The following is a 16,754-nucleotide window of genomic DNA, read 5'->3' as shown; positions in this document are numbered from 1 at the left end:
CTGTGGGGGAGCAGAGCCTGTGGGGGACCAGGGGAAGCAGGGGGACTGAGGGGAGTGGAGCTTGTGGGGGCCCTGGGGAGCAGGGGGGCCTGCAGCCCATCACCCCGGGGTTGCTCCTCAGGGAACACTGGGGCAGAAGGGCACCTTGGCCAGAGGAGCTGCAGTGGGGCTGCCTGTTGACTCCCAGGAGCCAGGAGGAGTTTTGGGAGCCGTGGTCGTCCACGGACACCCCTTGGGCCAGCAGACCCGTGCTGCTGCTGCGTGGGGCTTGGGACAGGTTTCTGTTCTGGACAACACAGGGGCTCCACGTGATCACAGCCAGCCTGGTGTCACCATGTCACCAGCAAGACCCTTTGGGGCAGCAAATGCCAGATGCAGTGGGTGATTTCCCACTGATGATGCCAAAGAGTGAGACATGGCTGTGTGGCAAGGACGTGGAAACACAGCTGCTCAGTTATGGTTCCCTTGCTACAGTGCCTTTCATTAAATGAAAATAAAAAAAAACTAAAAAAGTCTGGGAGAGCCTATTTCTTGTGTTTCCATGTTGACAAAATTGGAAATGAAGAAAAAAATAGTTTTGGGGTCCTGCTTTCATCCTTACCAGTGTACAGTGTTTAAGTGGAAAGGCATAGGATGGAGAAAAGGGGAAAGCTGTTTAGAAGAAGAAAGAAAAACAAAATACGAGACATAGGGTAGGAAGAATTTACTTTTTTAAGCTGATGAAATTAGTGTTTTCAAGGTTTTAAAAATAATTGCTAGGTTCCCTTCCAGCTACAGCAGTCTTCAAAGGCCTCTTCTTCACTGCACCTTTAGTGCTGGAGAATGCAGTCAGTGGCTGAAGCTGTGAAAAACAGCCCCTCAGTACTGGTGAGGATACATTGAGGGATACAGTAAAGAAGTAAGCACTGCTCCTGGATGTCCTTAACCTTGGCCCTGGACTTGTGTCCAACTCTCTGGGGCCTCAGGAGATGGTCCAAGGCAGCGCGTGGTGGTTGCATCCCCACCAGACACGGTGCTGTGGGGTTGTGCTGTGCTGGTATTGGAGCTGTGTTGGCTTGTGTGCCATGGAACAAGGCAGATCAAGAAAGGAGAGGATGCTGCAGGAGACTGACTCTGGTGGATGGTAAAATCCATCCTGCCAAAGCCTGGCAGGTTGAATGGCTTTTAGCAAGTCCAGGTTGAGCAAGGTGGAGTGAAAGCTGCTACGGGAGGAGCAAGGTCTTGGCTTCTGCCTTTGCTCCCATAGCTGCTGGCAGGGGCATGGGCTGCTTGGTGGAGGGGAAGTCATCCCTGGGGGAAAAAGAGTTGAAACAGATCCCTTTCCAACATGAATTTATCCCTGTGCCTGCCCTCCCCTGTGTTTGTGGCAGCAGCATCCTTGGCCACAGAGGTCTCCACCTGCTTTGTCCCAGCATAGGGGTGCCCTGTGTCAGGGGGCACAGTGAGCTGAGCATCATTTTGGGGTCTCCTGGTGGATCTCCTCATGGTGACACTCAGGTGCTGCCCACCTGAGCCCCACTGTAGTAGACAGGCTCCTACAGCACCTGGGCAATAGTGGGACCAGCTGGGGCTACATGTGGACACCCAGGAACCAGGAGAGTCTTGAGGATGCTGTGGGTGTCCAGCAGTCTCCCTTGGGCAAGCAGACAGCTCTGCTCATGCTGTTACCCCCGGGTCAGAGCAGGTTTCTGTTCCTTGGCTCCTCTGTGCTCCAGTCCTGCTCCAGTGCCAGCCTGGCATGCTGGAGGGACAGGGTGAGCCCTGGTGCCCCAGGCAGGGTGCCCAGCCCTATCCTCACCCACTGCAGGGCAGCCAGGGCTGCAGCTGCTGACAGGAAGCTGAAGAGGAGCCAGCAGTGTGCCCAGGTGGCCAAGAAGGCCAATGGCATCCTGGGCTGGCTCAGGAACAGCGTGGCCAGCAGGTCCAGGGAAGGGATTCTGCCCCTGTGCTCAGCCCTGGGGAGGCCACAGCTTGAGTCCTGTGTCCAGTTCTGGGCCCCTCAGCTCAGGAAGGAGATTGAGGTGCTGGAGCAGGTCCAAAGGAGGCAACTGGGCTGGTGAAGGGATCCAGCACAGATCCTATGAGGAGAGGCTGAGGGAGCTGGGGGTGTTCAGGCTGGAGAAGAGGAGGCTCAGGGGAGACCTCATCACTCTCTACAACTCCCTGAAAGGAGGTTGGAGCCACGAGGGGGTTGGGCTCTGCTCCCAGGCAACTCTCAGCAAGACAAGAGGGCACAAGAGGTCTCAAGTTGTGCCAGGGGAGGTTTAGGTTGGACATTAGACAGAATTTCTTTACGGAGAGGGTGATCAGACATTGGAATGGGCTGCCCAGGGAAGGGGTGGATTCTCCATCCCTGGAGATATTTAAAAAGAGCCTGGATGTGGCACTCAGTGCCATGGGCTGGGAACCACAGGGGGAGTGGATCAAGGGTTGGACTTGATGATCTCTGAGGTCTCTTCCAACCCAGCCCATTCTATGATTCTATGATTCTATGATTTGCCTGAATACCTTGAATTTCAACTTCAGTGCAAGGGTACCCAGATGGCTCCGATGAGTGGGAATTGAACTATTTTTCTGGAAATTTCACAGGGTTGGAAATTAAAGAGATCATTCTGCACTTTTGGTATTCAGGGTATGTGACCTGTGGCCTTTTATCTGGGATTAGTCTTGCTCTGTGGTTCATTCTTGGTGAGAGCTGCTTAAGAACCACAATTGTGATATGGCCTTCAATACTGGCATGGGGGGATTAAGAAGTGAGTTCCATGGGGACAGGGGCAGGGTTGGCTTCAGTTAGGTGGAATCATGGAATCCTGGAATGGGTTGGGTTGGAACTAGATGATCTTTAACCCTTCCAAACCAACCCATTCCATGATTCTGTGACACAGTCCCAGCCAGTTCCAGGCCTGGGCATCTCCACAGCCACCACCAAGGCTTTGTGATGCTCCCTTCCCTTCTCCTCCCCCTGTTTGCTTCAGCATCCTGGGAGGATTCCATCCCTTCCTCTGCCTGTGGTCCTGATCCGTGCCAGCCTGAATCTCTGTGTTCCTGCCTCCAGCTCCCAACTGCTCCCAGAATTCCAGCCTGGACTTTACCAGGGCTGCCCTGCAGCCTCGGTGGTGACGTGAGAGTTCTTGGGGGAGAGGGAGGAGGAACATGGTATCAATTTTCCTCTATATCTGTATATATTTAGTAATTTTTCCTTTTTATCACTACTGTTTCATTACAGCTGTGTAGTTTAGTTTCCAACCCATAAGTCTCTCTCCATTATCCTCTCCCCTTCCTTTATCAGAGAGGGGAGGGGCATTAATGGAGAGCATCTGTAATTTGATTAATTGCCGGCCCAGCATTAAACTGTGATTTTTGGGCTCAACATGACTTCACCTAATTATCTTGACCCCAGTTCAGATTTTGACTAATTTTATCATAGAATCCTAGAATCGTCTGGGTTGGAAGGGACCTCTGAGGTCAAGTCCAACCCTTGAATAACCCATGCCTCCAAGGGAGATAATACTAAGTCCAGTGCGAGGAAATCCAGAGGGCTCCTCTGCAAGGAAATCAGACCCTTCCCTTTGGAAAGTTCTCAGGGCTGGAAGTTAAACCAATCCTACCAATACCTTTGGTATTCAGGTATTCTGTGAGGTGGGAAGTTCACGAGATGATGAGGGTCACAGTGCCATCAGGGATCCAAAGTCCTCCTGGCAAGCAGTGACGGTGCCTCAGTGTCCAAAACTTGTGCCAACACTTTTTCCTGTCTTTGTCGGAAAGACACTTTTTCCTCTCTTCCCTTCCCATGTGGGGTGGGACAAAAGGCACTTTCATCCCCTTTGTGGATGAAGCCACGCTGGGGAAGCCCTTGAGCAACCTCATCTGGTTCAGCCTGCCTTGAGCAGGGCACTCAGACAAGGAGATGCTCAGGGGTCTCTTCCAGCCTGAGGTATTCTGGGATTCAGAATGATCTGGAGGGTCATGGGAATGATCTGTAGGATCATGCAGCAGGAGGAGCACGGGAAGCTCATCCTGGAGCAGCTCCAAGAGACACTACTGCTGAGTGAGGCTGATGCTGTGGATGGGATTAAGAAGTGAGTTCCATGGGGACAGGGGCAGGGTTGGCTTCAGTTGGGTGGGATCATGGAATCATGGAATAGGTTGGGTTGGAACAGGATGATCTTTAACCCTTCCAACCCAACCCATTCCATGATTCCATTGTTCTGTGACACATTCCCAGCCAGTTCCAGGCCTGGGAGTCTCCAGAGCCACCACCAGGGCTTTGTGATGCAGGGTCTGGTGCCTGGACAACATTGTCGTGGGGGTCTCCATGGTGACCCTGGGGGTATATAAGGGCTTTGGAGACCTGGGGTGCCCATATCTGGGAGAGCACCTCCCTCAGGAGTCAGCAGCTGCCCTGGGTGACCATGGAATGCCTGTGGCAGAAAATGCCCAAGATGTCCATGGAGAAGGAGGTGGAAGCCTGCTCCCAGCCCTCCACAAGACTCCAAGGTCAGTGACTGAAGGAAGGGCCAGACCAGAAGTTCCCCTGCAGGCTGTGGGGAGAGGGCAGCTGTCCCCTGCAGCCCATGGAGGAGCACGGAGGGGCAGATTTGGACCTTCATCCCATGGGCTCACATTTCTTTCTTCTGCTCTCCACTCCAGGCATCCCCAGCTGCATTTTTGGCCATTCTTTCTTGCCCAAGCTGTTTCCCTCTCTGAAGAAAAGTTCCACCATGCCCAAACCCACCCATCAGGCACTCCCAGGATACTCCTCTACAGCACCGAGCCTTGGCTCATCAGTCTCTGGGCAACATCCATGGTCTTTGGGCCTCAAAAACACATCTCGGGAGATCTTTGGGAACTCTCCATGGTAACTGAGGTGGCTGAAGATTATAAAAACAAAGAATCATGGAATAATTTGGGTTTAAGGGACCTCTGTAAGCACTTACTAACCATCCCTCTCCAGAATTCATGTAGGGTTCCTTCAGTACAGGATGGTCTCACCAGAGCCTTCTCTTCTCCAGGATGAACACCCCCAGCTCCCTCACTCTGTCTTCTTAACAGAGGTGTCCTAGCTGCCTCATCTCTCCTCTGGATCCACTCAATCAGGTCCATGTCCTTCCTCTATATGGGGCTCCAGAGCTGGATGCAGTACTCCAGGGGAGGTTTTACCAAAGCAAAGTGGCAGAATCCCCTCTCTCAATCTGCTGGACACTCTTCTTTTGATGCAGCCCAGGATGTGATTGCCCTTCTGGCCTTCTGCATGCGTGCACTGTTGGCTCATGTCCAGCTTTCCATCCACCAGCACCCCCAAGTCCTTTTCCGCAGGGCTGCTTTCTAAAACCTCATCCTCCAGCCTGTCCTGATGGTGAGGATTGTTCTGATCCAGGTGCTGCACTCTGCACTTGGTCTTGTTGAACCTCAGAAGGTTCACCTGGGCCCACCTCTCCTGTTTGCCCAGCTCAATATTATGAATACTGCTGATGCACAGCACAGATCTTGCTGCAGGAGTTTTGCATGCCTTTCCCAGTTTTGTATCTCATTTTCAGTGCTGAGAGTAGAGTGATGTGAAAATCCTTTCTGAACCATAGCAACGACCACAACAGTCTTTATTTGGGCCCAACGTGGGGTACAAAGGGCTGAGATAACAACAGATCTGACAAGAGCATGTTAAAACAAATTAATCATCATTTTTAATTTTATATTTTTAAGAGCTGCTCCTTTCCATGTTTGTAGTTTAGCCTTTTTGGTTTATTGGTTTGGATTTTTCTTTTTTTTTAGTTGTTTGTTGTTTTTTTTTTTTAATGAGAGATTACCAATTATAGGTGCAATTCTTTCTTGAGTAAAGTAAGAAAACAGGCTTAACAAAAATCAGAAAAACAAACAAGGATACGAGGAATGTCCTGAGTCATTTGTATATCCCCAGCACAGAGAAAGAATGATTCGAGGGATGGGATCAGAAGCATCCATCCCACCCCTGGAGGTGCTCCTGCAATTTCTGTGTGTGGCTATCATCCAACACCCTTGTACAGGCCATGTGCAGGGTGTGTTATAAGGTATCCCTCCCTCCATTCTGCTTGCAGAGAGCATCAATGCTTACATCACATATAACCCACGATCAAGCAGCCAAGTGCTGCACTAAACATCCCTGTTTTAGAACCTTTCCTGGGCTGTAAAGTTTGTATCTGGACCTCACACCCTTCGAGGAATTTCCAACCAATCCCCAAGCAGTGGTCAAACTCTGCAGCACACTCACTCCACTTTCTCTCCTGAGTGTGACATCTGATGGTATGGAATGACCCTGACTGGAATAACTCTCTTTCAGCAGCCCTTACATAATACTTTAATAATGTTTATGTCTTCCTTCGTGTAGCTACCAAAAATATTTCTCATCAGATTATCCCTTGTAGAAATGTAACCTCATTAGATGTAACTTCTTCCTAGCAGATACTTGCAGAGTGTATTTTATTGTGTAGGAAAAACTTTCTCTACTTGAAATTTTTATAGTTGCAAAAAAAGAAACTCCTGCTGTACCTGAGTGCAGCAGTTCTCTAAGGGAGATGGGTTGGGAGCTGGTGCAAAGGAGCTGTAACACCAAGCTGCAGCCTGTAGACAACAAGTGTGATGGGAGGAAAAGACACACAGGACGTAGGAGGGACAGGGACAATTTGCCACCTCAACCTTTCTACCACCACCTTGTCACCACCCCTTGTCACTTGGCTGGGAGCTGGCACTCATTCAGCACCTCCACCTGGTACTGTGCTGCTGCTCCCCCACCCCAGAACACTGCCTGGTGGGACAGCCTGACCTTTTCTTGGCCTCACCTGGAGACTCTTTTCATTTGGATTCACTGGCTCCCACCTCCCCCTTTCCCCTCTTCTCTTGCAGAGCCCCCGGGCAAACCCAGCGCTGCGGGGCCAGGGCCGGTGGGAGGCACGGAGGGCACGGCCGGCACCAGTGAGGCAGTGGGAGTGGGTGTCCCCCCTTTTTGTGTTGAGTTTTCTTCCAAAGCCAAGACATTGTGTGCGTGCTGGGTGATGCCAAGAAGGAGCATTCCCTTTCTGAGGGGGAAATGCAAAGTGCAGCCTGCAGGGCGTTCTTGATGGCAGTGCAGAAAGCAGCTGCTGTAGGAAAGAGAGGCTGCTGCGGGCTTTTGGAAAGGGACACTTGTCATGCATTGCTCCTCCTGCCCCTAAGGGAAGGTGTCCTGCAGGCAGGGCAGGAACGGGCTCGCTACCGCTGCCCCCATCCCCTCACTGTGTGAGAGGACAATCGCTGCCAGCACTCGGGGCTCCCCGCAGAGACCCCGGTGATGCTGGTGCCATGCGGGGTGGGTGGGTGGGGATCAAGTGGCAGCGTGGGGACAGGAGGGAGCTGAGCGAGCAGCACCTGCTGGATGGAGGGTGGAAGTGGTGGTACTGACAAGGGGGTGGTGACAAGGTGGTGGTGACAAGGTGGTGGAGGCAAATTATCCCAGAGCCTTCCCAGGGAGCCAATGAGAGCAATGTTGTGTTTGGGGAGGTGAGGAGCAATGTTCTCCATGGAGTGCTGGATCTCAAAGGTTTCCCCTCACTGTCCAGCCCTCTTTCAGAGACACTCTGCACCAATACCAGTTGAATATAAATTTCTAAAATTTAAAAGAGTAAAACAGAACTTAAAAAAATTTTTGATGCTCTTTTTAATCTTCCTCCACTCTGGAACCTCTTCAAGTAGCTGTGCAAGTCTTGAACACTAAAAACACCACAGGGTGACTCATGGCTGCTCAGTACTGTAATGGGCCCCCTGGTGCCAGAGACTGAGCCCATGAGTACTGACAGGAGACTGAAAAAAAAACGGTTTTAAAAGTTAAAGCCAAAACAAAAACCCAAATTATTTTGAAGTATTTTGAAGCATTGGTTGGCCCCTTTGAATCCCATTACTGGCAAAGCCTCCCCAGAAACTTGTTAGAGAAGGTCACTGGAGGCCATGATTGCAGGGAGACAAAGGTTCTGTAAAGGTGGCTCTGAAGCCACAGGTATGTATTTTTTTGTTTATGTATTTATTTATTTATTTCTTTTATGGATCAGTCAGGCCAAACTCTGAACCCCAGGCAATAGGAAGGCAGAGCCCATCCCTCACTTGTGGGTCAGGATTCTTCTGGGGGCCATGGGGCATGATGATGAGCAATAAAAACTGTAGGAAAAATGCAGAACACCTCCCAACTACCCCAAAAAGGGGTGAGGAACATACCAAGTGCAGAGTGTCTGGTGCACTTCTGCCTGGTGGTGGTGATCCAGTGACCATTTCTAAAGTCCCCTTTCCAGACACAGACTGTCCAGACAAAGGCCATTCCCATTCCTCTCCAATTGTCCCCTTCTCCTACTCTTTGCTCATTCAGATGCCTCTCCCCTGGGTGCTGCTTTGAGCAGCAGGTTGTTCAAAGCTCGCCTGTCTTTCAGCAGCCTGATTGTCTCTTTAGCCACCTCTGTCATGATGATCACATCTCTCTTTTCCCATCTGTCTCTCTAAACCATTTCCCATCAGATTCTTCTTCACTTTCTCTGTGTGACTTTTCTTGGCTGGCACAAAGGAAAACTCCTGCTGTGCCCGTGTGCAGTCAGTTCTCTGAGGAGAGCAGGTGGGAGGTGGTGCAGTGGAGCTGTAACCTCCAGCTGCAGAGAGGAGAGGAGAAGTCTGATGCAAGGACCAGGGATGGAAGTCCCAGGTGGGGCATGAAAGGAATGGTGGGGCTGGGGAGGTGAGAAGTAAAGTTGTCCACACGGTGTCAGCCGTCAGGGAACTTCTATCACCTCTTCTCTAAAATGAAAATCATGAGATCATCTTTTAAAATATTACAGGAGAACAAAACAATAAACAAAAAAAAACCTGGAATCAGTTTTCATTAATCACAGTATGAAATGTTCCTTCTTAACTGCAGTGGGAAAACCTCTCCAGTTAGCTGTACTAATCTTGAAGATGTGAAGAATATCCCATGGAGAGCCATGGCCCTTTAGTGCTCTCTGTATTTCACTGAGCCCCAGGGTGTGTTTGGTGCTGAGTCCATGATCCTCAGGTGCTGAGAGATGAATGAACAAACTGCTCCAGAAGTCAGAATGGATCCTGAAAGTACCTTGAAGCATTGATTGGCCCCAGTGAGGGCCATTGCTGCCATAGGCTCCCCATGGCCTTGTTAGAGCAGAGTCAAATGCTCTGTAAAGGTGGCTCTAAAGCCATGAGTTTTGTTTTGTATTATTTTTATGAAGCAGTGAGGTCACTCTCTGAACCCCAGGCATTGGGAAGGCAGAGCCCATCCTGACCTTTGTGGGTCTGGATTCTTCCCGGGGACAGTGGGGTGTGAAGATCAATAATGTCATAAAATGTACACCACCTCCCAGCTACCCCAAGATGGGAAGAAGAGCAAACCAAGTTCAAAGCCTCAAGAGAAAGTTTTTCCTGGTGGTGGTGATACAGTGACCATTTCTAAAGTCACCTTTCTGGAGATTGTACAGGCAAAGGAACAGGATGGAGAGCTGGGCCCATGATAACTTCATGAGGTTCAACAAGGACAAGCACAAGGTCCTGCACCTCATTTGGGGAAATCCCCAGCACAAATACAGGTTGGGCAGAGCATGGATTGAGAGCAGCCCTGAAGAGGAGGAGGAGGACCTGGGGGTGCTGGTTGATGAGAAGCTCAGCACCAGCTGGCAAGGTGTGCTGGCAGCCCAGGAAGCCAAGCATGTCCTGAGCTACACAAAAAGCAGCGTGGCCAGCAGGTCAGGGGAGGAGATTCTGCTCCTCTGCTCCACTCTGCTGAGACCCCACTGCAGTGCTGGGTCCAGTTCTGGAGCCCCAAGCACAAAAAGGACCTGGAGCTGTTAGAACAAGTCCAGAGGAGGCCACAAAGATGATCAGAGGGCTGACTATCAGGAGGTCTCTAGGACAACCTCCTGCTCTCATCAGGGTTGGTTTGGGGTAAGGAAGGTTGCTAAATCCTTTACTATTTTCTTCTTGAAAAGCATGAAGGATTGAGATGACACAAGCTCTCTGGTAGATGTGCTTGAGTGTCTTGATGAGGAGAAAGTTTTTGAGTTTTTTCCTCCTATTTTTCAGCTGAAGCCCATTGGTCCTCAACCTCCCATCATGCACAACCAAGGAAGATGTGTCTCCTTTTCTTGCTGATACCAAATGTGTTATCATACAATCATAGAATATGCTGAGTTGGAAGGGACCCATCAGGACGATCAAGTCCAACTCCTGTCCTGTGAAGGGTACACCAGGAATGACACCATTTGCCTGAGAGCATCATTCAAACAATTCTTGAACTCAGGCAGGCTTGCTGCTGTGACCACGTCTCTGGGGTCAGTGGTCATTGCTTGGGGGAGTGGTCATTGCTTGGAAGCACTGAAGTTATTCCATTGCTTAACTGCCTTCTGTGTGAAAAAATCAGAACCAGACCCATCTTTTCCCCTCCTGAGGATCCACAGACTGCAATGGGATCTCCCCTCAGCCTTCTTTTCTCCCACATGAACAGTCAAAGTGACCTCAGCTGCTCCTCATAAGTCATCCCTTCCAGACCCTTTGCCATACTTTTTGCTCTCTGGACACTCTCCAACACCTTGATGCCTTTCCTATACTGGGGTGCCCAAACTGCACACAGTACTCACAGTGAGGCTGTACAAGTGCAGAGTAGAGCAGGACAGTCACCTCCCTGGGCTGGCTGGTGACACTGTGCTTGATGCACCCCAGGACACAGTTGGCCCTCCTGGCTGCCAGGACACACTACTGCCACATGTCCAGTTTGCCATCAACTGGGACCCCCCAGGACCCTCTCTGCTCTCCAGCCACTCGTTCCCCAGTCTGTACTTGCCACCAGGGTTGCCCCATCCCAGGTGCAGAATTCAGCACTTGCCCTTGTGGTTGGTGATTCAGCACTTGCTGAACTTGTGGTTCAGCACTTGTCCTTCCTCTGCCTGCTGATTGCCCATCTCTCAAACCTGCCGAGGTCTCTCATCCACAAACTTGCTTCAGATTCCTTCCAGTCCTGCACCCAAGTCACTGATGAAGATGTTGAAGAGGACTGGGCCAAGGATGGAGCCCTGCAGGACCCCACTAGTGACCGGTCACCAGCCTGATGTGACCTCATGCACTGTCACTCTTTGTGCTCCACCTGTGAGCCAATTGCTCACCCATCACATAGCACGGTTGTCCAGCTGTATGATGGACATTTTATCCAGGAGGATGCTATGAGAGACAGTACCAAAAGCCTTCCTGAAGTCCAGAAATATTACATCCACGTGCTTCCCTTGATCAGCTAGGTGGGTTACCCTGTCACTAATGAAGATATTAATTAGTACTGAGGACATCCACTACTATTTAGAAGGTGTATTTACAATCAGAAGGTACATCCTTCATTAATGGCATTCCCCTTGAACCTTATCCATTGACCATAACTGTCTGCATGAGGTCATCCAGCCATTTCCTTGCTCATCCTACTGTCCATTCATCAAACACATCTCCCTCCAATTTAGCAATGAGACTGTTGTAGGGGATCACATCAAGTCTTGGCAGATGATGTCTGCAGCTCTTCCCTTCTCCACTACTGCAATTACTCCATGGCAGAAGGCCAGGAGGGTGGTGAGGCTCAGTGTGCCCTTTGTGAAGCTGTGTTGGCTTCCTCAGACCACCTCCCTCTCCCCCATACATTTTGATATGGCTTCCAGGAGGATCTGTTCCATGATCTGACATCTCTTGAACACTAAAATGGACTTCTGACCCAGTCATCCTGATTTTTGTCATGTGACAAAGATATTGGGAAAAAGTGATTTTAATATAGAAGTTGTGACTTAATAGGCTTTGATGTCAAGGATTGTTCTGTTACTATGTGGAAGGGGTATGTAGGGGTGTTACGATCCGAGTTATTATTTATATTTTGTTTGCGAGGAAAATTCAGCCACTACTCATAGACGACGCTTGAATTTACGAAAATAACCAGGCTTTATGATTTTAACAAGTTAAAAGGATTTATTTGGGATTTATACAATTAGTTACTTTGGAGAGAAGAGTCATTAAGAAGAGAAAAGAAGGAGAAAGTAATCAAGATGTTATCACCGTCCGCCGGCCCTGGCCTCTGGCTGTAGTCGGGTGCTTTGGGTCTGTCGCTCCTGCCGCTTCTCTGTCCCGTAGCTGAAGCCCAAGTGCCGAGAGAGGGGGGGGGGGGAAGAAGAGCCACGCTTCTCCTTTTTCTCTTGGAGTTTTATACAGCAGAAGGAGTTCTGTCTTTTCATAAATCACTGGCACACAGACTTGCTAGAAATAACACAGATTTTGCCATCTCAAGAACTTCTCTTTTATTTATTATTATCTTTCAGTCCTTGGTACCCTGTTCAATTTATTACCTTTGTCTGGACCGTGTACCAGGAGGCGACTGGATAAGCAGTCTTATCTTTAGGAGCTTGTCAAGCATGATATAAAACAGAAGCTAGTTAAGTTTGGGGAAAAATCTGTTAATTGAGGATGCTTGGTATATTTTAAAAAGAGCAGAAAAAATACTGATTCGAGAGACATATTTTGTATTTTCAAAGTGTTTACATCAAGGGGTTACAACTGGAGTGGCTGACACAGGGATCTGAGGCACTGATTTATAGAACACAGTGGAAATGGAGCCAGGACAGGGTTGGAGTGATTTTTTCAGAGATAAGGGAAAAGCATGAGGAAGGGCCTCCGTATCAGTCAGAGTGAACCCCCTTGCTTTCTAAACTCCTTCTCAGAGAACTCCAAGTGTGGCTGGATCCAACCCTTACAGCAGAGGAATCTCAGAAAAAGGACATCAGGTAAAGAAGTCACTGCTGGATCGTTTATTTGATAAACTTCCCAGAGAACAAAGATGTTATTTGAAATATTTTTCCAAAAAGCTTTGTTTAACACCAGAAAGGAAGATACAGGAAATGGTATGAACAATGAGATTTATTTGTGCACAGCATTATGATGTGTAAAAGAGAGAAAACACCTCCACCCCCAGCAGCTCCATAAAGCAGGCTGAGTCTGTTGTAAGACACATCATTAATGCTATGAGACACATTATCAGTTACATGGACGATAAATGGAGCTTTTTATTACTTGAGAAAAATTCCTGTTGTGAGTTTCTTCACAGCACCCTTGAGCTCTTGGTTCCTCATGCTGTAGATGAGGGGGTTCACTGCTGGGGGAACCACCAAGTACAGAACTGCCATTGCCAAGTCCAGGGATGGGGAGGAGATGGAGGGGGGCTTCAGGTGGGAAAACATGGCTGTGCTGATGAACAGGGAGACCACGGCCAGGTAAGGGAGGCACGTGGAAAAGGCTTTGTGCCTTCCCTGCTCAGAGGGGATCCTCAGCACAGCCCTGAAGATCCACACATGGGACACCACGATGAAAACAAAACACCCAAATCCAAAACAGCAACCTACAACCACAACCCAAATTTCCCTGAGGTAGGAGTGTGAGCAGGAGAGCTTGAGGATCTGAGGGATTTCACAGAAGAACTGGTCCAGGGCATTGCCCTGGCAGAGGGGCAGGGAAAATGTATTGGCTGTGTGCAGCAGAGCAGTGAGAAACCCAGTGCCCCAGGCAGCTGCTGCCATGTGGACACAAGCTCTGCTGCCCAGGAGGGTCCCGTAGTGCAGGGGTTTGCAGATGGCCACATAGCGGTCGTAGGACATGATGGTCAGAAGGAACCACTCTGATCCAATAAAGAAGAAAAGAAAAAAGACTTGTACAAGACATGCCTTGTAGGAGATGTCCGTGTTGTCCCGAGGGAATTGGCCATGGCTTTGGGCAGAGTGGTGGAGATGGATCCCAGGTCGAGGAGGGAGAGGTTGAGGAGGAAGAAGTACATGGGGGTGTGGAGGTGGTGGTCACAGGCGATGGTGGTGATGATGAGGCCGTTGCCCAGGAGGGCAGCCAGGTAGATGCCCAGGAAGAGCCAGAAGTGCAAGAGCTGCAGCTCCCGCCTTTCTGCAAGTGCCAGGAGGAGGAACTGCCTGATGGAGCTGCTGTTGGACATCTGCTGATTCTAAAAGTCATGGGGAGCTGTTTGAGGAGGAAAAACAAAAATTTAGGAGACGATTCTCTGAAAAATGAGACCCTTTTCCCATACACCATCTTCATCCTACTGACACTTTTCTAGGAGTTCTTCCCTAAAGACCATGGCTACAACCCTGCTTGTTGATATTTGTGTCTGCAGCAGGGACTCTGTCCACTGGCTGGAAAGGAGTTTTCCCAGCCCTGCAATGGGGGCTTCATGGGAATGGTGGGGACAGGGACCAATATCAGAGTAGAAATTATTCATATGCAATCATTGGTGATGCCAAAGTCTTGCATGTTCTGTGCTCTCTGCATAAAAGAGCCTGCAAAACAGAAGGCAGTTTGAGAGGTTTGTTTTTTCTTGCTCCCCCCATCTCCTCTGGGGAGTGTTCTTGGGGATCAGAACCCCTCAGCATTGCTGCAGCACTGAGGCAGAACAGAGTGAGCAAAGAGCATTGCCTGGAGCTGCATGCAGAGAAGGGGGAGCTGGGCTGTGTCTCTGCCTCTCCCTGCTGAGAGCAGAGGGACCCAGCTCAGAGCACTCAGTGTCTGACCCTTTCTCAAGGTCTCAGCACCCCGTTTCCAGCCCAGGACTCACGAGGCTCATTGTGCCCCCTGGAAGGCAGCTCCCAGCTTGGACAGACAGCCCAAGGAGACAGCCCAGGGATGGAATGAGGGCATCTGATGAAGGGAGGTCAGCACCCTGCCCAGCCTCACTCAGACTGCACTGCCCAGAGCTTCCCAGGGCAGAGCACAGCTGGACACCTGGGAGGTGGGAACATGGCAGCACATGGCAGATGCACTTCAGCTCTCCTGTGAGCAGATGGAGGAGGAGGTGCCCAACACTCCAGACCCCACGGGCTGGCTGAGGGCTCTGCTGTCACACAGACCCTGATGGAGCTGGGAAGCTGATGCTGGATGTATGTGTAGGGTATAGGAGGGTGAAAGCACTGGATGAGGTTCCTAGCACACAGGAGGGTGATGGTGTAGGGACTCAGGCCCTGATCTCACCTCCCCAGATGAGGTTTCCTCCCACCTTAAAAAGACAGAGAAAAGTGTAATACAGCCTGAGGAAAGTCAGGTTTCCCAGCAGGAACCTGTGCCCTCACTGTGCATATAAAAATCCCCCCCAGAAAAAATCTGGGTATGATTTTGGATCCAAGAGTAGTGTTGTCCCACAGAAACGTCACAAGGCTGAGAGCTGCCCCTGGCAGGCAGGCAGGCAGCAGAGTCCCTGCCCCAGCACACAGCCCCTGGGCTGCAGGACCCTGCTCTGAAGGACAGCCCTGGGCACCCCTGCCTGCACACACCCCCTCAGCCCCTGCAGCCATCCCCAGCAGAAGGCAGCCCCATGGCCTCTCCCTCTGACACTGCTCCAGGACAGCCCTGCTCTGCCAAACCTTTTCCTCCTGCCCACCAAAATCCTCCTCAAGGATCCCAACAGCTGTGGCCCAGACTGCCAGCTGGAGAAGGAAGACCCCCTCCAGAAAGCCCAGCTTCACTGCCCTGCAGCCAGAGACTCACCATGGCAGAGGCTGGGAAGATTTCTCTCTCCCCCAGCCCAGGCAGCTCTCAGCTCTCCTCCCAGCCCAGGCTGCCTTTCTCCTCTCTCTGCCTCCTCTCTCTGCCCTGCCCTGCTGCCTGCAGGCAGTGCCCTCAGCCCTGCTGCGCTCTGCAGAGGAGCTGCTCCTGCCCAGAGCTCTCTCTCTGCAGCACTCTCTGCTTGCCAGCAGCTCTCTCAGGCTCAGGAGCCCGGCCCAGCAGCACAGGACCAGCGCCAGACTTGGCCACTTGCTCAGCTCTCTCGGGGCTCCCTCCAGCTCTCCCTGGGGCTCCCCAGGAACCCAATGGGACACACACTGAAGTCATGGCTCATGTCCCCTCCCTCCCTCCTTTCCAGCACAGCCACTTCCCCTCTAGAGACACAACCTCTGCTTCTCCCACTCTCCCACTGGACACCCAGGCAGTGCCAGGGGGAATCTCCTTTCCCTCCTCTTCCCACGCAAGCCACGGGTGACACTGGAGGTGCCAGGGCTGCTCCAACCTCAGTCAGGGCAGCTGCTCAATTGAGTGGCCAAGCACAGCCCTGGGGGGCTACAGGAAATGGCAGGGCACTCCAGCACAACCACCTGCTGCTGGCACAACAGCACAGGACTGTCACATCCCATGGCCTGACCCAGACAACAGCCAAAGGAGATTCCATCTCCCAGGCCAGAGTTTCCCTTTCAGGGAAAAGTTACCCTCTGAGGGTAAACAAGGAGTGACAGCCTCCTGACACCATGCGAGTACCCCTTGATCAGATTAAGATGAAATGAAATATTTATCCACAATCAAAACATCAGTTCTGTTGCTCTAAGAATTGAAGTTTATTTTCAAGTAATTTTTAGGGAACACAAATCACTCTCAAGTATGCATGAATATAGATATATATTGCTTGGCTGATTACTTGGATCACAAAAACCACATACTCAAATGACATCTCAACAATGCAATCCCCTCAACCCATGAGTCCACACATCACAAGGCACAATGATATCATAAGGCAATATCATAAGGCAATGATATCGTGATAGCTACAAGCTTAGCATCTTCACTCCAGCTTCTTCAGTTCAGGCAGTGGTGATATGTATGATACGCAGAGTGCTTGTTCTTCAAGCAGTGTCACCTCCAAAGCTAAGGGTTCTGTAGAAACATCCTTGGGACTTGATGTACCTTTGAATTTAGTT

The 16,754-nt window shown here is 50.5% G+C and overlaps 1 protein-coding gene and 1 long non-coding RNA gene across 3 annotated transcripts in view; one reads left to right on the top strand and one right to left on the bottom strand.

The window, feature by feature from the left end:
* LOC139790612 (uncharacterized) overlaps positions 1–16,754 on the top strand; it is a 301,741-nt gene that overhangs the window by 133,643 nt on the left and 151,344 nt on the right. The gene's annotated exons all lie outside the window — the stretch shown is intronic.
* On the bottom strand, positions 13,080–13,664 carry LOC139790554 (olfactory receptor 14J1-like). Its single transcript, XM_071732422.1, has one exon. The coding sequence runs from the start codon at positions 13,662–13,664 to the stop codon at positions 13,080–13,082; it is 585 nt and encodes a 194-aa protein (XP_071588523.1).

Source organism: Heliangelus exortis, assembly GCF_036169615.1.
Source record: "Heliangelus exortis chromosome W unlocalized genomic scaffold, bHelExo1.hap1 SUPER_W_unloc_2, whole genome shotgun sequence".
NCBI lineage: Eukaryota > Metazoa > Chordata > Aves > Apodiformes > Trochilidae > Heliangelus > Heliangelus exortis.
Note: the sequence above shows the minus strand (reverse complement) of the source record. Positions and strands in the feature narration are given on the sequence as shown.